Genomic DNA, 22,672 nt, shown 5'->3' on the forward strand with positions numbered 1-22,672 from the left:
GATCTCTGTTATAATGGCTGGTTGTTTGTCCTCTGTTGTCCAGTGATATATTGGTGAGAACGTACTTAAAGAATACAAACTATTGCAGAGCACCACTATGATTATTCTATTTGGCATGTTAAAAAGTGATACAATTTAAAAACATGAGATTTTTTGCCGTTCAACAAAATTTTGTGCGATATAATTGATCAGTAAGCTAACCCTGATGCAGCATTATTGAGAAAAAAAAAAAAAGACAAACAAACAAACAAAAAAACACACACACATCTTATTTCCTTATTTTTGCGAGCGTTCTTCCGTCCGGGACAGGGGGTTGGTGTCAGGGGAGCCCGCATGTGGAGCACCGTTGGGCGGTGTTGCAGAGATGTCCGTCCCCGCTGTCTGCTGCTGAACACGGAACTCAACTCGCTGCTGCATCTCTGAAGGGGAACGGGGTTTAATCCTAAAGAGAAGACTTAATCATACCTGGACTGTCGGGTGGTGTAGTCGCTTTCAATGTGAGTGACGATAATACTTTAGTAGCTATAAAACTGCTTGCTAACAGAATTGTGTGATTAGCCAGTCGGTAAAATAGCAGCTGACAGCACTAATGTATCCCTGCGTTCACTGAAAAGCTAACTAGCATTAGCTGCGAAGGATGATAGTTACCTGTCGAGACAGCCAAACCTGAGCCATGACAAAGCTTATAAGATTTTGTTTGATTTTAAAAACGATTATGCTTTTACTAGTACACATCAGTGAGATAACCATAAAGCTTGGGTCACCGTAGACTGCTGCTAAATACGTTGACAGCTAAAAACAAAACACCGAGGTCTCTATATAAACAGAACAACTTTGGGGCTTCATTGGTTACTACAGAATATCAAAGGTTACAATAAAATAAACATATGCATTATGTTTGTAGACATATTGATACTCAGGTCTGGCAAATAACAAAAGACATTCAGACAATGGTGGGATTTGCAAAACTAAGAACCTCAAGAACCTTCTGCTCACTTTAATGCACAGAAATATCTTTAAGCATAAATTTCAAAAGATATTTTAAAAGGGATATTTTTTCCCTCCTGTGCCTGATTGGTAATGACATCATGTTTATGTTTTAAAGCAAAAAAACAAAGTGAAACAAGTGAATAACTCGTCTCTATTCATTGTGGTACCTGTATGTGGGATATATATTTCTCTGAAAGAACCAACAATGGGCATAAAAGCATCAGAACTAGACCAATGGAAAAAACGTGACCTCGTATGATTAATTAAATTTCTATTTATGTCACTTTGCTTCTATTTGTCAGGATTGTTTTGTCAGACAAATCAGAACCAAGACACCAGTAATGGTCATGATGCCTAAGGTAGATGGCTGGTTGTCTCATTGTAATTTCTGGAAACCACTTCAACCTGACCCTCTGGGTCAGTAAAGGAATTTACACCCATCTGATCTTAACATTTCAACAAATATCACATTTCGTTTCCCACAAACTGAACCATTAATAAATATCAATTTATTTTTCTTTGCTGTTGAGTATTTTGCTTAGTTTTGCAGGTAAGAAGTCATAAAAGTGTTAAACTTTTACATAAGTAGGAATTGATTTTAAATTACATTGCAACATATTTGATCAGGTTATTAAACCTGATCAAACCGAATTAGCTCACAGTGGCCTCTTTATCGTGGATCTTTTTCATAGAGTTGCATCACACCTTTTCCTGACTTAAGACTACGACACACTCAAAACAGATACAAAACATCCCCTGGTTGTATATGACTTGATGCATGGGGTTAATCTTGTAATCTCTTCTTTTCTCGTTTTTGTATTATGTTCTCGACGAGAACTTGTAATACATATTTTACTGTATTGTCTCTTGAATTAAATTGTTATTTTTTTGCACAAAAATCGAAATGAGCCAGAAGAAACCTGATTGTCACTTCTCTTAGGAGTTTGAATCATATGTTCTGCTGTATAGTTACCAGTCTTACTTATGAAGCAGATCTTCCTGTTAAAAATAGTCAGCAATGACTCTCGTTAGTGACTACACGGCTTCTATTATTGTCTCTTATGATGCCATTGTCTATGATGTCCATTTTTAAACACGCATTACTTAGTTATAGTGTTGTAGAAGTTGGTTTTAATAAGTTCCTGACCTGCCAATACTTCAGCAAAGTCTGAAATAGTTTTAATTGGTATGATCTTATGCACCAAATGGTTTCTTATGAGGAGTCATCTTGGCTTGTTTAGCCTCTCTTTCAAAGCATATTTGGCACTGGATTGGATGAACCATCTGTCTGCCACTATCTATAGCAGGCTGGTTTTAAACAGTCAGATTAAAAAAGGGAACAATTTGACAAAGCTCCCTTTTGTGGGCATTATTTCCGGTGCTAACAATTAATGTCACAAAGCTAACCAAGCATTGTTGATCCACCCTCTGCTGCTTGTTCAGGAAGATTGTTGCTATGGTTCAGCTGTAGCTTGAAGAGCAGCTTTTGTTGAGCTATAGTTTGGGTTAGCTTTCTCCAAATCATTATTTGACCAATCCAGATGTCTCCTTAGGTTGATCATGGTGAGTGTTGCCTTCAGACAAAAAGCGGTTCATGCTCTGCTTCCTGCTTCTCCATAGATAAACCAATCTATCTGTTTATGCCCAAGGCTTGGAGGAAGGAAACATCCCAGAGCAATACATGATATTGAGCTTTTATCAATATGTGAGTAGATTACAAGTTTCAACTGAGAGTACAGCCGTAAATACCAGTCTTCCAGATTAGAATATGTATATTTCATGATTCTTTTGTGATTTGTAGGTTAAAATAAATGTTTTTGTTCTGGAGTTTCATGCACAATTTGTGAACAATTTGACAGTCTTAACTGACCTTCTGATTCTAATTTGGATTATCCCTTTTTTATATTATTTATTTACAAGGACTGTAACAAATAGAAGGATGCTCTGAAATCCATTAGAAATTAAGAAAGAAGTTCAATTACAAGATCATCTTGACTTATGCATCAAGCTGTTGAAGTTGAATTTGAGCTCTGGACACCGGGTGGCATTCAATGTTTGTCTGCTGATCAATCGAGTCAAAGGAAAACTGTCTGATTGGTGTTGTCCTACTTCTAAAGGATCTAAAAGTGACCTTGTGCATCTTGTGTCTTGTCTTTGAAGGGTGCAGACACATTATTAGACCAAGACAAACACTCGGTAGGCTTTGGAATATCTGGCTTCTGATCAGTTGTTCAGAGGAATCTGAGCGATGGTGTAATTACAGAAATATGCATGCAGGTTTTCTTCTCTGTGTTTTAACTGTTGATAAAGGGTGAAAATGAGCTGTTCACAGTGTCTGAGCCACGTAAAAAAAAACATTAGAGGTCAACATGCCTCTCTCATTTCAATCCTATTGCATTAACAGTTTCCTCTTCCCTTTCCCAGTTGCATAGTGATTGGTTGGTTGCATATTTGACTATGTCTTCTGATTTTCTTTTTGCACTCTACATTACATGCTTCAAATTAAAATCTACGTAATTTTGATCTGTAGTTGCAGTATTGAGCAGCTTGTACTGATGCTCCTTGTTTTGGGTTGAGCAAACCCCAGATACAAGTTAGAATTTGAAGCATACAGAATGTGAGGGTCATCTCTTCATTTTCTATTGTATTCAAAGCTGCTATTGCTTGCAGTGCCCATTTATTTCTTATAGATAATGGGTTTTTTTAAATAATTTTTTTAGCGTGGAAAGTTTGCACAAATGTGTTTTGATGTGTTCTAATCATTGGAAAGAAAATTGTGTCCTACACGAAAACCAGAAATTATTGGCCTGTAAAGAGCCTGATTGGTGTTTGTTCAATTATTTTACACACCACAGCATTTTTCTTAACTGGAAAAAAGTTTTGGGGTTTCTGAATGGCAAGTTGTGTAACAAGTGCTTTGATATTTATTCCAAACTTTATACAGCAGAGATGATGTCTTCAAATTAAGCAGAAGCTTTTTTTGAGTTAATTGCAAAATGTTAAGCTTTAGTTATATTGGCTGATCTCAAGCCCCCGGCTGTATTAATAGTAACTTCACATTTGACATCCTGAAAGAAATTTTTTGGTGACGTCTTTGACTAGTAACTTCACATTTGACATCCTGAAAGAAATTTTTTGGTGACGTCTTTGACTGTATAATAACATTTTTAGCCATAGAGCTAAAAATCCTCAAAATGAAAACTTTGAATATGTTTGGTTAAGTTCTTCTACTGACATGGTCGCAATTGGAAAATGTGATTGCAATAACTGCTCAAAGTGCATGTCAAGCATTTCCAAAAACAGAGTGAGGCTATTAAATTGTTTTAATTCTGCCACATTGGAGGATTTCTGCACATAAATTGCCTGTTTAGGAGTGCTCACTTTGTTCACTAGTTTTGTAACCATTTTGGACAAATTGATTTCAATGACTTCAGTTCTGGAATCTCTTTTTGGTCCTAGCATGATATGTTGATTTTTGAGATCCTCAAACCAACTTTATGTTGTCAGGCTGGTTCTGTTTTGGCTGCTACACATATGACTTATAAATGTGAACAAACCAGATGTTTGCTTTTGCATCAGATTGCTTTCAGGTATGTTAGTGAACATATCGGTGGTGTGCTTTTTGTCTTACAACGTCAAAGATGATTGACGTGCAAAGGCTAAATTACATCATTGTACTATCAATTTTCATATCATAAAGAACTGTTTTGGAGGGACATGATTGTTGGCTAACATATTCCATGTGTTATGAACTTGGATTTTTATGCCACTTTGGCAAGTTAGGCTGATTCTCACAGCAGAGAGGAAAGAGAAAAATTTACAAGAGATGATTTTCTAAAACGGTGCAACTTTTCGGCTGCTCTCGTTTCGGGTATTACTCTTTCCTTGAGCCTTCATTACGGTGTGCTATTGAGAGCTACAAATAGCATTCTTAATGTCTTGTTTCTCTTCTGCTGATTCCATTTGGTAGTTAATTCCTCAATTGTTAAAGTGACATTAACAGGTGGTTGCTGTAGGCTTCAGTGATGTTAACTGCACCGTCACTTGGTTTAAAAAGTGCCCACCTGGGAGCTACAGATGCACCACTGCAGACCTCTGCTTGATTGTTAATCATCTTTGCGTGACAGGAGTTAAGAGACAGCAGCATTGCTGAAAATGGAGTTCTGGAGCTTAGCCGCACCGCTAGAAATTAGTTTCAGCATCGCTTTGTGTTGAAGGAAGGTTCCAGTATATTTATGCATCGATTTGAATAATGTCTCGTTTTGCCTCTAGTGCTTCGTGAAGACAGTTTCACAAAGGGAAATGTTAATTGTGCTGTATAAATATTTTTCCTGGTACAGCTTTTCAGATCTTTACATTGGAGCGGACAAAGTCATTATTTTTACTCAAATATAATCTAAAAAGACATAAATGTGTTATTATTGGTTATTTACGTGGCAGAAAAAGAGTTCCTAAGAGTAGTAAATTCATTTTGAGAAGATAATAGCTTGAAAAAATTAAACCAAAATGAGCTTTAGTAAAACGGGTGAATGTATAACTCAGAATTAAATGCTGTGTGCAAAAACCCATAAACTCACTCCAGAGCTTTTGTAAAAGTGCATTTAATCATAACCGGGCCAGAACAACATCTTTAATGTTATGCAAATCAGCTGATCTTTATATATATGTATATATATATATATATATATATATATATATATATATCAGGTTATATTGAGTTCAACTTCCTCATTACTGTAAACAAACAAAACAGTGCTACATTTCTCATAATTTGGCTCATTATTTCAATCCAGTTCCAGAAAAACGTTTTTCCCTGCTTCATAAATGAGCAATTTATTGAATGAAAAGTTTTTAAGCTGTATTTTTTTCTTCCTGGTTACCGGTGGTTTTTTTGGAACAATGGCAGTCGAGTTATACTATCTCCGCTCTTTTACTGTTAGCGGCATGCAGTTCACTTTTTTTTTTTGTAAGACAAAGTCACATGTAATTAGGTCATGACCTTTCCAAATTGGTCCTGCTAAAGATGACTCACATCACATAAAGCACAGCAAAAACACCATACTTTTTCCTCCATGCTTCATTGTGGGAATCCTTGGATCAAATCTTGGAACAGGAAACTCCTTAGTCTGTTTAATTGAAACAGACACACCTGTTTCTTGAACAGCTCATACAGTTAAAGAAACGCTGAATAATAACAGTCGTTATGATCATATCTGTGTCACCACGCTGAGTAACTTCAATCTTCCCTCTCTGCAGCATGTTCCGCTTGCGGGCTCTGTCCGCAGTCTCAGTGGGACTGACCCAGCTGTCCCGCCGCTATCACAGCGGGGCATCCAGCACATCTGGCCGGAGGAGGCTGATGCTGGCCGCCCTGGCTGGTGTAACTGGTGCGTCTGCGAGTGCTGGACTTCTCTGGAACAGGTAAGAGACTTCATCATGCATGTTAGCCTTTTTATAAAAATATAAGTGACCAGCTTTTAAGACTTTGGTCCTGCTTCTCACTAAATGATAAGTTTGAGCTTTTTTTCCTCTTATCTGTTAAAGGTAGTTCCTCACCTTTGTGAAGTGGCTTCCCCTTCAGATGAGCTGTTTTAGTTTTTAGCACTTCTAATATAATGTAATCGTTCTCAGTGTTTTATGGCTGTCCATTAGTCAGAAGACTGGTGCTTAGTTAAGGCAGAGCTTTGTGGGGGGAGGAAGGGGAGTGCTAAAGCTAAAACTCTTTAGGGACAGAGCGACTGAGCTGCAGCAGCCAGGCACAGTGATTGATGGACCCTCAGGGCATTTTAGACTGATGGGATAAGACGGTTCCAGACCTTAACCGCACACTTCATCCTCCTTGTGTCGCATTAATTTGAATTATTTAGCCTTTCTGGTGCTTTTTATTATTATTTTTATTATTATTTCAACTTTCAGTTCAGTCTCATAAAAATGGTCAAGTGGAATTTTGCCTTTACCCCTGTGGAAAAACAGCTTTCTGCTTCGTTGCCGTAGTTCACATTAAACTTCATATTAAAGTCTGATCTCCGCTTTCTAATTCTACTTCAGTTTGTAAAGCATGGAGATAAATAGTTTTAAATAATCATGCATGGCAGCATAAAACCATTTTGTTGGTATTAAGATTTATTTCTCTTATTTTTTTTAATCCCTAAACACCAGAGCATATGCTGATGCAGGACCTTCTGTTCAACACTCTGAGCGAGTGGCTGGAGTGGAAGCCGATTTCGTGAGGGACGCAGACTCAGAGAAATCGGTGGAGTCCAGCAGCGGAGACGAGGGAGCGCCAGACGAAGAGGGGAAGAAGAAAAAACCCCGCTCAGGATTCCGTGACCGCAAGGTGATCAATAAACTGTAGGCCTGCAGCTGTTCAGTCACTCACCAGAACAGCGTCCAATAATCGATGTTTGATATGCAAACGCTAGTGTATTTTAAGCAAGCATTTAAAGTGACATACGGAGGTAATCAGCATGCATTTCCACTGTCATTTACAACAGAAGGTTATTATCCTTGTGGATTTTATTGCTTTTAATTAGGCATCAGATGACAAAGCGAAAACAATAGGGGGACCAACAGAGACAGGATTTCTTGCCAAATAAACACTCTTTGTTGCTTATTATTATTATTATTGTTATAATTATTATTATAAAAATGTGTGAGGAGGAAGACTATGAACAACAGGGGCCATTTTTTAAGATTAAATATGATGCTATTTGGTTGGCATATTTGAGTTATGACTGCAGATGAGAACATTGCGCAGTCACTCTTCCCTCCGCAGCAGCAGCAGAAAACTTGGTTAAACTCTCTGGTCCAGAAAGCAATTTATGCTCTCACCGTCCTTGAAGTGATCCAACTTATAGATTTACAATGCAGTGGAAAGTACACACACATTAAACAAAGTTTAAGGTTTTCTAAGCTTAACTATTTTCTTTTTACTTTTGAGAAAGTGGACAATATGTTTTGATAATTGCCTTTTTAAAGTTTTTACTTTGTGCAATAAAGTTTAGCAGTTTCATCACATTGCTTTCAAACTGTTAATTCTGCACAATGGTATTTGAAAATCTTGTAAAATTATAATTAAAACCTGCTAGAACCTTTCACACCTCTCCGATTTGTGTCATGAAAAGGGATTTGTTTTGCAATGCAAAGAAATACTTTAAATACCAGTGTATCAAATTTTAATCTACATTTTGCTAATGCAGAAGGCTTCAAATAAGTGAGAGAGTGGCTATTCACACTCAGTCACTCAGGCATTTACATTTCTACAGTCTGCCTTTGATGCATTGCAGATTTGTCTGAAGCAATTAAAACTGGTTTTAAATGGAGAAAAATACAGAATAAGGCATTTTTTTTCATTGAAGAAAATTGTCTCAATAAGAACTGCTCAAAATAAAACTCTTTAGCTGATTGCTAGTTACAAGTAACTGGGATTAATTATTAACAGGAAGCTGTCTGTCAATGTTCATGTTAAAAATTTGATCTTCAAATTAATGGTGAAGCTAATTCATGATTCCGCCTGAGTTCAGAAGCTCCTGACGTCTGCTAGTTTTTCACTCATACTTGAGCGTGGAGACGATGTGTTGACGTGTGCCTCAACTTGTTGCCTACTGTCCTTGAGCTCTTCATATACACACTGGATGACTCTGGTTTACAATGCTCTTTTAGCTCGTTTCTTACTTATTTATGCACTACACTGTTTAAAACCGGAAGCTGTTATTCTTTATGATCAAACTACATTTGGTATTTCTCTGCTCGTCGTGCTCAAACTGAAACAGGAATACAACTTTCAGTATCTCTGCCATCTCGTCCTGGAACGACTCTCACTCTGAACTGACACTGTCAGAACTTGTTTTGCTGAAAACTTTCCGCTCCATCTTAAGAAATCAACTACAGAAATTCTTCAAGCTTTGCTGGGGTTTTACATCTTAAATTATTACTATATTCTTATATTTTCTCCTTTAAATTGTTTCTGCATCAATAACTCCTGCACTTTATTTGTCTAATTGGACCCACTTGATAGTTTTACTTTTAGTTTTTGTTGTTGTCTGGCTTTTCCACAATGACAAGCCAGACAACCTCCCTTGTGAAAGAGGTTCTGAGATTTTATCAGTTATATAAATGTTTAGTTATAATATTTTAAAAATCTTGGTAGAGTTATAAATCTTGGTAAACTTTGTCTGTATTCATGGATTTAGCTATTCACATTTTTTTCTCTGCAATTTTACTTAGAATTATTTATTTGCAGGAAATCCACCTTTTCATGAATCATTTTGTAGCGCATATCTAAAATATTTGAAAGAAAATGCAGTTTTGAAAGCATTAATACCCAGACACACAGCTATGTGACGAGCTATTGGCTGGCATTTTCAAACCAGCCAATCCAGGAGCACCATTCAGTTTCCTGGGTGCTGATTGGTTGTATCCCCAAGAGTTGAGATGAGGAAGACTGCTGTAGTGCTAAGATGGTGTCCATTCTGCCTAATAAACCATTTTAATGTATATTTGGTGTTGGAACTAGTAAAATCGGCAGTTACAAGTTAATATCACTGATTCACTTATCTAAACACTTACTAAACAACTAAATAAAAAAATAAACACGAGCTCTTGGATTTCTGGATATTTTCTCAGTTTTTTTGTAGATGTAGGCCTTTGCAGTTAATGTCGATGTTAAATGTTGCATGACTGAAAAGCAAGTGAAGCTTATTTGAAACCAAAAGATTCAACAGACTCATAATTGGTGAAGCACACTGCATCAGAAGAATAATCTCTCCTCTGCACTTGATCTGTACCTCTATATCTGTTTCACAAACACCCTTTTACCAAATTGAACATAATGACAGTCTGAAATACCTGAAGCTCTAAAACGTGTTGTGCTTTTCCATGGGGAAAGCTTGTTGTAAACAGCTTGCTCTGTGTCACATGAAAGGACCACTTAGCTCCTAAACTCACAGCGCTCTGTCAGTTTTCCAGCAATGCAGCATCTGTTTCAGATACTCTGCTGAAAGTAGATGGTTAAAACAAACAGTTCATGTGACTAATTTGTGCAACAGAGCTGAATAAATTAGCTCTGTTATCAGAATCAGCTGGATACATCACTGATGCAGTGCTGATTATGTTTGTGCGGCTGCAATAACTCCACGGTCTTCGTTCATTTGAAGCTGCCCGTCAATGTGACACTGAGAACACCGACTTCCTCTTCTGATGATGTGTTGCTTCAGGAAAGAGGTTAATAAACTGCTCCATCTGAGCTGACGGCTAACTTTCCTGCTTCTTCACTCTGACTCACTGCTCACTTGCTCTCTAAACTCTTCAGATATTTTCCTCACTGTAGAACGTAGAGTTGCATTGGGTTGTTATTGTTTTGTTGATCATTTATTGTGAAAATTTACAAAACAATTTGTATTCGTCATAGTCATGATAAATTTCAGTTTTTGTTTGTAAGTGAAAAAACAAAACTGACAATACAATCAGAACTGTTATTTTTTGCTATTTTCTACACAGTTTTTACTCAAGATCATCACTAAATATCAGTAAACCTGAATATATGATCAAATCCAGCTACTGTGAGCAGCTTAGTGATACAAATAGTACTTTTTAAGTAAGCAGTCTCCTAAAGATGCCTGTTTCAAATAGGATTGTTTTTCAAGAACAGTATGAACACTCTGTCACAATCATACAGTTACCTAAAAAATAAGTAATAAATAGGTTTTTTTTATCATAATCTTTATTGATGTCACAATAGAATCAAAAAATACTTTGATAAAATTAAAACCGCAACCTTAGGGTTTTGATTTTATGATTCACAGATGCCCAATGCCGGAGAAAATTGCTTTACTTCAAACTTTAACCTGTATTTGTAGTTTGAAGCGACTAAATATTAGCATGTATTTTATTGGTATTTTCATCTTTTTTATGTAAAAACAACATCTTTATATATATAGAAACACTTGAATATTTATATACCTTGATCTAAACTATTTCATTATTAGCTCCACCTGAATGTTTGGACTTGGGTTGCTGGAAGATGAACCTCTGTCCCAGTCTCAAGTCAAAGTCCTGTCAGGTTTTCATTCAGGATTACCTTTTGTTTAGCTCCTCCATCTTTGCATCGACTGTGCTGCCACCACCATGTTTCACAGTGAGGATGGTGCATTCAAAGCCAGAGTGCACTGTTAGTTTTTCTGGCTGGAGTCCATGATGATGTATCTCAACTAATGTTGTCTTCTAAACCCCTGAGGCCTTCACAGAACAGCTGGGTTTATTACAATTAATAATAAACTGCTTAAAAATGTCTCATGCCTCATGTGTTTAACCTTTAGTTAATTTTTAACTCTTGATCGCTTGGCAGGTGATGGAATATGAGAACAGAATCAGGGCGTACTCGACTCCAGACAAGATTTTCCGCTATTTCGCCACTCTCAAGGTCATCAACGAGCATGGGGATGCCGAGGTCTACATGACCCCACAGGACTTCATCCGCTCCATTACACCCAATGAGAAGCAGCCTGAGAGTGAGTTCCTCTGCTTAGTATCTTGAGGGTAGCATGTTTCTAATCACCATTCAGATTTACTTTTGTTTTTGTTTCTTGTATCATAAGAATGTTGTAAATTCAAGAGAGTGTATATTATAGGATTAGATTTTAATCCTCAAATGGACATCTAAAACACACTGTATAGCAGTCTGACTCTCTCCAGATGTAATGGCACATCTTGAGAAAAATATCCTTAGAATATGTATGGTTTTAATTCAACTTTTAAGTTGAGTACATTTATTTAGTCAGAGGAAATCCAATGACACTTTGCACCTTTGCTGTTAATCTTTGTACAACCTACTTTTGCTAATAGGACAGCCTTTAGTCTCCTCTTATAACAAATCACAAGGCCAGAGTGTACAAGGATCTTTGACCAATCCTTTATAAATTTTCTAGATTGTCTTATGTTCTGTTCACCCTGCAGATTTTCTGTTGGGTTTATCTGCTGACCTATTATTATCTGATTTTTATAAAACATGTCCCGATATTTCATAGAGTTTGCATCAACTCTTGAAACAATTCCTGGTCCCACTTGAGGTTTTGTTACCTTAAACTCAGTCTTCATCTCATGTTGGGACAGAAGATACTTTTTTGGGCTTGCCTCCCAGACAACGGATTGGCAATAAGGTGGTGTCTAATGGTTGTTATGGCAACTTGCTAATCCCTCGATCCTTTGGAAATTTACAGATGAAGTTTACTTGAAGCACATAAAACTCATTGCATTCTTATTATAAACTTTGAGTTGCTGTTGATAAAACCTCTCCACCAACTGGTAGCTGAAGTAGAATCTATAAACGAAGTGAATTCCTAAGTAATATAAAATTCTAACTATGCTGCTGTTATAGAAACTACTTAAAATCATTTTAAGTGCTTTTAGATTCTAAAATATTGCCCTTCCTGAATGACAAACCCATGGAAAGTTACAGTAATGTGGATTTACTCATCCAGCCAAGTGACAGAACACACCTTTGGAGACATTTTGCCGTCATCTACATTCTGTCTGAAAAATTTTAAGTTCCATTGAAGGAATTTTAACTTAATTGAAATGCTTTAAATCCCTTCATGTAAAAAGTGTGATGTTTTAAACTTAAAAAACAAAACAAAAATCCTGTATTAGATATTGTATTAGATTATATTAAGTTCTTAGGGACATTAATCAACTTAAACATTAAAGTGGACATTAAAAATACTTAAGTTGCATTTATTTTATTGGAACTTGGGTTGTCGGCAAGATTGATAATAGTGATTTCGTACTCAACTTAACTGCTAAGTAATTAGTTGTAATGGTACTAATTTAATACAAGTACAAAGTAATTTAAAGGCTCTTTTCGTACATCTTTCCTAATAAATGTCAAAGCTGCTGTATCAGCATTGCTGAATACCTTCCCCTTTCCTCCCACTCTATTTTAGCTACAGGAGCTCTTAACTCAGATTGCATGACAGCTCCTCTTATAACCCGTCGCTATGAGGAGGGCGGGTGGGCAGGGTGGAGTTCAGGGAATCTCGACACAGCAGTTGCTGTTTCAATTAGCTGGCTGAACCTGGAGCAGATTTCAGGCGTTGAGCGGACACCCAGTGAGAGAGATTTGATCTTTAGCCACGGGAAGCCGAACATTAACACATGTTTCAGCGCCACACGTGCTTACTATTCAATGCAAAACCTGTGTTGGATTTGAGTGACATTTTATGAGATGCGATTGGATCATGCATTTTGCTGTGGAATTTCACAGCATGTGAGTATTGTTACCCTAGGAGGATTCATTCGCAGAAAAAAACATCCAAGACCTCTTAATAAGGACATACCACGGCCTGACACGTTTACGCTGACCTTCCTCACTCCACCACCTTCATCTTCTAATCACATTCAAGGCTTCTCCTAGCTTGGCTTCTTATTAAACTTCAGTAGTTGGATCTAATACCTTTCTTCCTTGGTTTGTGGTACTGCAGCTCTCCGAGGATTAGAAAAGGCTATAGTTTACAAAGCTTCATTATAAGCAATCATCTCACTCTCGGCTTCTCTTGGCCCATAACCCAAATATGTCCAAAGCATACATTTTGTAGAGAAATGATAATGAGATCTGAGCTTCAGATGACCGACTTTATTCTGCTTCTATTGTTTTGTTTTTCAGCAGAAAGAGAAAGAACCATGTGAGGTTTTATTCAGTGAAACATAACGTGAATTTTCTTATACAAATACAAATTTGGAGAATTTTCTCCAAATATGATTCCTTGGGAAAGTATTAAAGCTTCGCAAGGAAGTACTAATACTACTTATTTAATACTTGCAAAATAGTTGCAACTACTTCGCAACTACTACTTGTGAAGTAGTTGTACTACTATAACAAAAAACTGTAGTAGTACAACCACTAATTTTTATATATATATTATTGAGATTCTTTGTGATGTACAAAGTTAAAGAAACACTTAATTGTGACTTCAAAGAAATAATTATCTGTGGTTTCTATAATGACTCTCAGTAAAATCTGGAACATGAGGTGTACATATTCAACCTTCTTTACTCTTTTTACCACTGAATAAATCCATTACCTTCATAAATCTCTTAATTTGTAAGTGCTATGTGTGATGTAATCCTAGTATAAAGACAGTTGGTCTGCGAAAGCCCAAGAAGTTTGTTGGAGAACATTAATGAACAAGTTCAAACATCAGTAAAGGAGTTCAAGCTGGGTTAGGTTATAAAATAATACTAAAGCTTTGAAGATCTTTAACCAAGAAATGGCCGTCCATCTGAAAAAGCCAGGCTGCACAGGGAGAACATAAATTAGAGAAATAGCTAAAAGCTTCTTGGTAACTTAGACAAGCAGTTAATCATGCATGCCACATATCTGGCATTTATGGAAGAGCAGTAAGATATTTTTAATTGTTGGGAAAAGATTTCTTATTGCAGTTTGCCAGAAATCATTTTGTGGACACAGTAAACATGTGAAAGGTTTTCTGGTCTAAAAACTATAAAATGTCACTTTTCCAAATGACTCTGGAAACAACCCTGAGCAGATCAAGACCACTGTGAAAAATGCTGGTGGCACCATCATGCCATTGGATTTATCACTATTCCATGGGATGTTTCCATTTCCATGGAAACAATTATCTGTATGTTTCTGACCACAGTTAAATTTTTTCTAGTTGAAATGAGGATTCCAGATCTAAAGCTCTTCTCTTATTTTAAGCATTTCCTTTTTCAATAACCAGCGTGTTTACGTGCAGATAAACAGTAGAGGCTTCAAAATGTTTTGTTTACACAATTTGTTATTTCTATTGTTGGATATATTTTTAAGATAGCCCAAAATTTGAATAAAACCTGGATATCTCCCTTATCATGTCCAGAGATACTTTCTAAGTGCTTATTTTAAATCCCATATTTGTCATTCTAACCACTACATGTAACTTTTAATCATCAGGATAGTAAAAGTTGAATGCAGAAGACTGTTTATTTTGAAGAATTGGAGCAGTAGAAATGACTTATTAATGACTATTATCCATCTCCATTGTGGGTCATTGATCACAGGAGGTCCAGTAACAACACTGCATTGTCTCCTAGCTTCAGTCTGCTGTGTTATTTTTTCTAATATCTATTTTTAGACTGTTTCTGATAATTTGCACGTCTTTGTTTTATGTGTCATCTTCAGATCTTGGCCTGGATCAGTTCATTGTGAAACGCTATGATGGGAAGGTAAGAAGCATCAGTCTTTTTTATGGAAAAAATATATATATGTATATATAATTCAATCATTAATATTCTATTTCAATGTACATTTTAGCTACTTAAGTTCTTTGTGTTATTAACTACGCTTTTTGACAAAGGGCCAAGCACCTTGCTAAGTATTTAGACCTCTTGAACTTTTTCCCATTGGTTTTTTTGTCATGTTACATATCTGGCAGATAGAAAATAATGAGTTTTTTTATTTAAAAAGTTTGAAAATTGTGTTCTGCATTTATATTCAACCCCTTTACTCTGATACTCCTAAACATTCAGCCTGAACAGTGATGAAAGATGGACTAAAAATGCAGAAACATGCCACAAAAATGTGCAGCTGAAATACAAATACAAAGTGTACCTCATACAATTTCTACCACTTCATAAATATGCTAGTGTTGTTGTAAGAATATATAAGTTTGTTTATTTACAAAAACAATGTGAAGAAGTTCAATGGGGTCTGTAGCTGTCTCATCTTGCCAACAGAATGACTGAATATCAGGCCTCAAAAACAATATACTTTTTTCTATTTACCATCATTAAGAAAAAAATCATGACTATGAGTCACCATTTCCATAATTATAACCATTACAGCTTTCTTTGATTTTGAGTTGTGACCTTTTTCTTCTTTTTTTTTTTTAATGCCGTCATAGATATAAATGAGTTTTTCTCCAAGCCAGGAGCTGCCCATCCTTATTCATTTCATAATGGAGAATCATAAGTGTGAAGATTATAGTTGCCAATCTCATTATGAAATTTATCAGCCTTTGGGCTGGAATAAATCTGCTCCTAATCTCCATAATGATGAACCCCACTAAGCCCTAAAGAGTCAGTGTCTTTGACAAGACCCATGTTTGTTTTCTTCTGTATTTGATGAAACTTCAAATTACCCTTATTTAAAATGTATGTCTAAAGAGCTTGTGGCGTACACCGGTCAAAAAAGCAAGGTGTTAATTCTGAGGAGTGCCAAAAATCAAAATTTTCATTTACAGCCCTTATGTAAATGCTGTCCTTATCTCAAGTCCACATGTCTCTTTTATTTGCCTTGCAAATCTCCAGACACATGGCTTTTACTGTGGTGCCGTATTTAGCTTTGGTTGACCCAGGAGAATTTGCTGCCATGACCAGAGGGACCCCGAGTGTTTCTTTCCCGTTGTGACCCGCTGCACCCACCCCGGCTGCTCAGAGTGACACGTGATTCCTCTGCAGCTTTATGAGCTCTTCTAACTAGTTGGATGAAAAATAAAGCAGTGTGATCATCTGCCAAAAAAGCAATATCATAAAAAAGCCAAGACATTAGACTCTGAATAGCCGATGGTGGAACATCAGTAGTGAGTAAATGAGGTTTGAAGATAAAGGAGGAGAAAAAGAGGCTGTAGCTCGGGGTGGAGTGGTAAACAGACGCTAAAGTTGATGTCATGGTCATGTGAGTAGAACAAGAGCTTTCTTTTTGAGTAGCCTCTTTGTCCTTTTGGTGGCTGCATTTAAAAATGCTTTGGCCAAAAAATAAATAAATCTCATGTTCATTAAAAGCCTTAAATGTTAAAATATAGTAATTTAAAATGCAACCTAGTGAATATTGCTTTCATTCTGAAATACTTTGTCACAATTCATCTATGTAAGCTTTAAAGGTGACTCAATATTTCTATTTAATTTCTGTAATTAACTTTGAAAAAGTAAACCTCATAGGTACATCACATATTGTGTTTTATTTTGCTTGTTTATTTATGTAGCAGCTACTGAGACCCACATTTTTGTTTCTCTGAAAATTTGAATATTAAACGTTTAATGCAGAAATGTCAGCCTTCTGAAAACGATGTCCATCTACTGTATAATACCATGAATATGTAGAACGTAACATGAACAACACTTCTCTGTGTTTGGTCTCATGGAAAAATTTTATTTTGTTTGGGGCTTTTCATTACTTGTTAGCCATAATCATCAAAAATATGTCACTTGTTGCATAATGAATCTGTGCAATTGAAATTTGTCAATTCAATTTTCACTTTTTTATTGATTGGCTGGAAGCGATTGATTTTATAGTTCATGATAAAAGTTATTTAGGTGCACCTGCCCCTCTCTGACTTTTTTATGGTTGAATTTAAAAATGCTTTTAGCCAACTATTCTCCATCTTATGGAACATTTATAGTCTATAAGTGCAGACTATAAATAATGTTTAGCTACTGATCATTTCGTTTTATGATCAGTCTGAATAAAAAATTAGCATCATGAGCTGGATATTTTGTCCCCATTTGTGTTTATCTTTCTCTTTATAAATGGAATTTTATGTGATCATAAATTGTTGTGCTGCTCTCAGCTGTTAAGGGGATTTTTCTCTACCACCGTCTTGGTTTGTCCCAGCTTTCAGCTGCCAGAAACACTAATGTGAACACGTGTTGCTTTTGTTCACTGTTGATTACTCTCCCCTGCTCTAATCAGCCACCCTCTCTCATCCCCCCCAAAATGATGCCTCCCCCTCCATATTTTCCTCTCCTCCCTCCCTTATAAAAATTGTCATCCTTGGTTCCAAATCTCTCAACCACCCCACACATTTTTCTCTGCTTCAAATCATACTGCCTACTGATTACCCCAATCTCCACCCATGAACTCCCCTCCCCTTGTCCGGTTCTTCACCTCTTCTAATTCTCCTCTGTCTCCCTCCCTCCCTCCCTCCGTCCTCGTCTCTGTGTCGCTCTGTCCCTCCCTCTCTGCAGGACTTCTGGCAGGTATGGGGTGTGTGCCGGGCAGCATGTGTTGCATCTGAATGAATAACTGCACTTTGTAGTCACCACTTCTCCACTCTTACTCCTGTGTACTTTTCCTCCTCGTAGCCTGAACTTCCTCTTCTTTTAATTACTCACACCTTTGATACGATGAAGAGTGTAGCGTCTCACTTTTATTAGTTCAGGGGAACAGCTGAATAAGTGCTTTTTTTCTTTTTAGCAAATCTCAGCTTCAGCAAGTGTAAGACTGCGGCAGATTATGAGTTCACTTTAGTTTATGGTTACTTTGGACAGGACTGCAGCCAGATAGTGCATTTATTTTTATTTTTTTCCAACCATGAAAGACTGGGTTGCAACTTAAAATATGTATATAAGGATAATCTCGATTGTTCTAAGAGAAATGGTCATAGATGTTCCTCTTTGTGTGCTCCAACTTTGTGAAATGTCATAGAAGACAAACTCCTTCTGATAAGTTTGACTGGGGAATTTTATAAAAAAAACTATAATTTTTTTATGCGGTATTTTTTTTCTCCACTGATTTAGTGCTGTAAATATTGGATTTCTATATAAATTCAATGTAAGATGCTGAAATAAAGTATTTTATTTTAAAGGGTAAAAATAATTATTGGAGGGAAAGTCTTAAAAATGCTCTCAAAGGTCTTGTGCATTAGCATTACATATAAGGACTCTGTAGCTGCTTACATCATATAGAAATAGGAGAATAAAATGTTATAAGGGAAGTAAGAGCTAAAGTCTCAACATGTGTTAAAAGCCAAACAATAAAAACATGTTTTAAAAGTGGGCAAGAAACGGTCACTTCAAATATGTAACAGAAAATTGTTCCATAATTTGGGAGCAGCAACAGTAAAAGTAACACTTTTAGTGTTGCTGATCCCAGGGGCGTGAATACTTTGTATAAGCACCCCATGATCAATTATACTGAATAAGGAGAACTTTGACCTACTGCTTTATCTGCAGAATGATTAGACCTGCTTCCTGGTCAGAATACCTCTGTCAGTGTAGGTAATGAGAAGATAAGGCGAGCGCAGCAAAGGCCAGGTTGTAACCTGTTCACCATGAGAAGAATAGGCGGTGCCGTCCAGTGAAGTGGCTGTACTCCCCACCATATGTGCGCCTGCATGAGGCTTTGCATTGTTCTTTGACATTGTGCTGGCGACCTTCCAGGTGCCCTTTTGTTTAGCTTGTTCCAGGCGGCTGCGTGCCATACCTGCCCTGCTGAATTATTGAAAGTGAGGACTATACTTTGCCTCTGCAGGGATTATTAAACGCTGCAGCACTGCTACATAATTTACATGATAGCGGTCACTCCCTTAAAGTGTGTTTCATTTAGGTGTATACGGTAGTTGAACTTTATGAAAAAAGTCAATCCTTGCGAGCTGAGATGCAAAGAGCAGCTAAAAATGACTAATTCATAAAGTCGATGGTAGATCATAGCTGTGCTGTTCCCCTGTACTCCCTCTGTCTTGCTTTGGAAACGCACCTTTTCTCCTCATTCTGTCATTTCCTCTCAGAAGTATCAGCTCTAGTTTCCACACGCTTTGGTGCTCCAGCTGTTCTCTCCAGCATGCACTGCTCTTTTTGCCTGTGCCTCAGAGGAAAGTAGCCAGTGGTGGAGCCTCCTTCCTGCGCATGGTGGCATCGCGGCATCGCGGCGTGGGTTTGGATCTAGGAAACTGCTTTGTTAGCAAATGTCAAGGCTGTTTTGATGTGCTTGCGAGCCTTCACAAATCCATCCTCTGGATTGTTGAGATGTCATTCCTGCATGAGATTTTTTTTTCTTTTTTTTTTTTGTATAGCATGGTTCAGAGCTCTTGAAACCAGGACTTGGTCTGTTCATCTAAAAAACATTTCCCAGTGTTCATGCCATGGTTTTCTGTATTTTTCTTTGTGGAGCTAAACTGTTTTCAGTGTGACCTGCTAAGATGGAGAATCCACTGCTGTCACTCCGGTGGAGTTTGGATGGGAAACGAGCCTCTTTTTACATCAACTCATGTCATGCTGACCTTTTCTGATTTCACAGGGAGCTTCCAGGAAAGCACTTTGATCATGACAGCTTTATTTTTATTTTAAAATATGTGTACATGGGTCTGAAAAACACATTTTCCCATTTCAGATTTGTTATGTTTTTGATCATCAAACATATTTCAAGTTAGACAAGGATAACCTAAGTAAATGCAAAATAATGTTTTCAGAAAGTTTCCTGCAAGACCTGATTACTGCCTGACCTACACAATAAAGAAACCCACTCAACAGGACCTGTCTGACAAGATCCAGTAGGCTAAAATATTTCAGAAACCAACACGTCATGTTCCAAACTCAGATTAGAATCACAATTTCTTACATCTATCAGTTAAGAAATAGTTTAAAATCCATTTTTGAGGATTTGGGACTCCAACCCTTAAATGAAGAAAACTCTGAGCACATCAATTAATCTAGAAGAGCACAATAGAAGCCCAAGCAATAGCTTAACATGCTAGCAGATTGCATTTACCTGATTTGAAGTTGGTGTTCATCACTCAACAATAAGAAAGAAGCTTGGCTAACAAGTCAGCTGTCTCGGAGTTCCCAGATTGAAAACACTTCTGACCAAAAAAACACATAAAGACCAAAAAATATTCTGATAATTCCCAAGACTTTAGGTTAACTATTCTATGAATTGATGAGAGAGAAGTGGAGATTGATTTGAGTGTGTGTCTCATCACATTTGGGGTAAATCTGAATTTTGGAAAATCAAGAATGATGGTGGTAGTGTGACGGTCTGATGGATCAGATGAGAACATGAAAACCCTCCACAATTGTTTGAAAAATGAGTCAAAATTTATCCACAGTGATGTAAAAAATAGTTATTCCAGTTACTGCAAACTTTTTTATTTATTTTCATGTTATTGCTGCTAAAATTGTAATTAACTTACTTTTTCACCTACAGTCATATTTTGAATAGTTTTATTGTTACATTGATAAATGAAATGATCTTTTGAAAAATATGGTTTGTATTTGCTCGGGTTATTTGATGTTAAAATGTGTTTGATGATATAAAACAAATGCAAAAAACACTAAATCTGCAAGGCTGAAGAACTTTTCATGGCACTGCTTTTCCACAGTGTTTGGTTTAACGTTCTGTCTTTCTCTAACCTTCCTGTCTGTTTTGTGATAAGACACTTCACTTTCTCAAGCAAATAAAATTTGTTGATAAGTGTTCCACATAAGGAGCCATTTTTCAAAATGTGCTCCCTGAGTAATCAAGAGTTATTAGCATAGCACCTGCTCTCCATTTACCCCAGGGATTAGAGGTGGAGAGTGAATGCATTAATTTACCCTGCACACACACCAATCTGTTCACTTACAAACAGTGGTCTCAATTGATCCCAATTTGATACCATGCACCAGTATGCATTAGTAAATGTTGACTTTTGATGTTTAAGTTGGTGAAAGATGCTTCATGGTTTTCCTTTAGTGTTTTTCAGCACACTTTCTAGCTTTTCTGTCACACAGTCAGCCACAGTTTGAGCCACAGTCCAGAAATATCCAAGTCAGACAACGGTCACCTTTAGCCTCAAGCAAGTCATTCTGAATTATGTTTCCCCTGAAACCTGTGTATTGTATTGTACCGGATAAAGTGACAGAAACCCTTAAGCTAACACATCACACAGAGTGGCACAGGGGACATACAGGTGCTGATTCTGATTTATAGCCTTTTTATTCACTACATCCTTCAGTCATTTTGTTCTGGGACTCATGCTGTATATGTTGATCCAGTTGGACTCATTTCTGCATATACTCCAGTTTAGCAGGTTATTTCAACTTGCATCTAAAACCACTGAGAAAACCCGAATAATAACGTTTCAAATTAAGCAAAGATTAGCCTGTCCTTCCTTCATTCTTTCAGTTTCTTGTCTGCTCTTCTACTGAGCTGCTGCAGTGTTGGCCGCAGATCTTATCTGTGACAAAGCACTGCAGTCTCTACATACATTGAAGGCCAAGTTTAAGCAGCCATTGGCACCCTGGCCAGATGCCCTGGTGTGCAGTAAAGGTGGAGTCTTATAGCCTCATTGTCTAGTATGACATCAATGTGGCAAATGGCATGTCTAAGTCCTAAGACATTCATCCAGTCTCACATGAGCCTCGTTTGTTTCTTTCCTTTTCCTCTTGAATCTTGGCCGGATGGGGCCTAATGTGCTGACATTCAGTGGAAAGATTAGACCCGGCCAAACCTTTCACCCTCTCTGTGTGTCTATATGACAGCAGTACATTTCACTGTCCAACCTCCAGCAGAGCTCAGAGTTCAGCCAACAGCTCTGTCAGCACTATGTTTCTGCCTCATCTCACATGCTAGTGGGCCAGCTCAGTTATTCATCTGTGTGCAGCTGGTGGACTTGGCTATAACTTAGCTGGCATGTGAAGAGATGTATGAGGCGCATCACCATCCCTGAGGATTTATTCAGACACCACACAATCAAAAGTGACACTGACTCTCTACAGTAATTTATCACCTCTTTCAGACATTATAGTATCAGTGGCTTTAAAAGAAAATGTAGGCTCAGGGTTAGTTTTTGGCAAAATTTGTGATAATTACATTATTATATTGAATTTTGGTGTTCTAGAGCCTAATTTTTTCACAGCAGCTATGCTTTGAATTTAAGGGTTGCTTTCCAAAATTTGCCATGCTAACTCTCTCCAGTTTGCTAAATATGATGAC

At 37.1% G+C, this 22,672-nt stretch overlaps 1 protein-coding gene across 4 annotated transcripts in view; it reads left to right on the top strand.

The window, feature by feature from the left end:
* Nucleotides 1-297: 297 nt before the first annotated feature.
* The window catches only part of micu1 (mitochondrial calcium uptake 1), a 38,235-nt gene continuing 15,860 nt past the window's right edge, over nucleotides 298-22,672 (top strand). For 2 of the 4 annotated variants that reach the window (XM_044137217.1, XM_044137218.1), the window contains exons 1-6: nucleotides 308-497; nucleotides 6,247-6,411; nucleotides 7,150-7,327; nucleotides 11,336-11,498; nucleotides 15,164-15,207; nucleotides 17,947-17,958. In XM_044137217.1, coding sequence (XP_043993152.1) covers nucleotides 6,248-6,411; nucleotides 7,150-7,327; nucleotides 11,336-11,498; nucleotides 15,164-15,207; nucleotides 17,947-17,958 — 561 coding nt within the window. In that variant the 5' untranslated portion in view covers nucleotides 308-497; nucleotide 6,247. Of the gene's footprint in view, nucleotides 498-6,246; nucleotides 6,412-7,149; nucleotides 7,328-11,335; nucleotides 11,499-15,163; nucleotides 15,208-17,946; nucleotides 17,959-22,672 lie in introns of all 4 variants that reach the window. The other 2 variants (XM_044137220.1, XM_044137219.1) reach the window with 2 other exon arrangements.

Source organism: Gambusia affinis, linkage group LG13 (assembly GCF_019740435.1).
Source record: "Gambusia affinis linkage group LG13, SWU_Gaff_1.0, whole genome shotgun sequence".
In the NCBI taxonomy this organism is placed as follows: Eukaryota; Metazoa; Chordata; class Actinopteri; order Cyprinodontiformes; family Poeciliidae; genus Gambusia; species Gambusia affinis.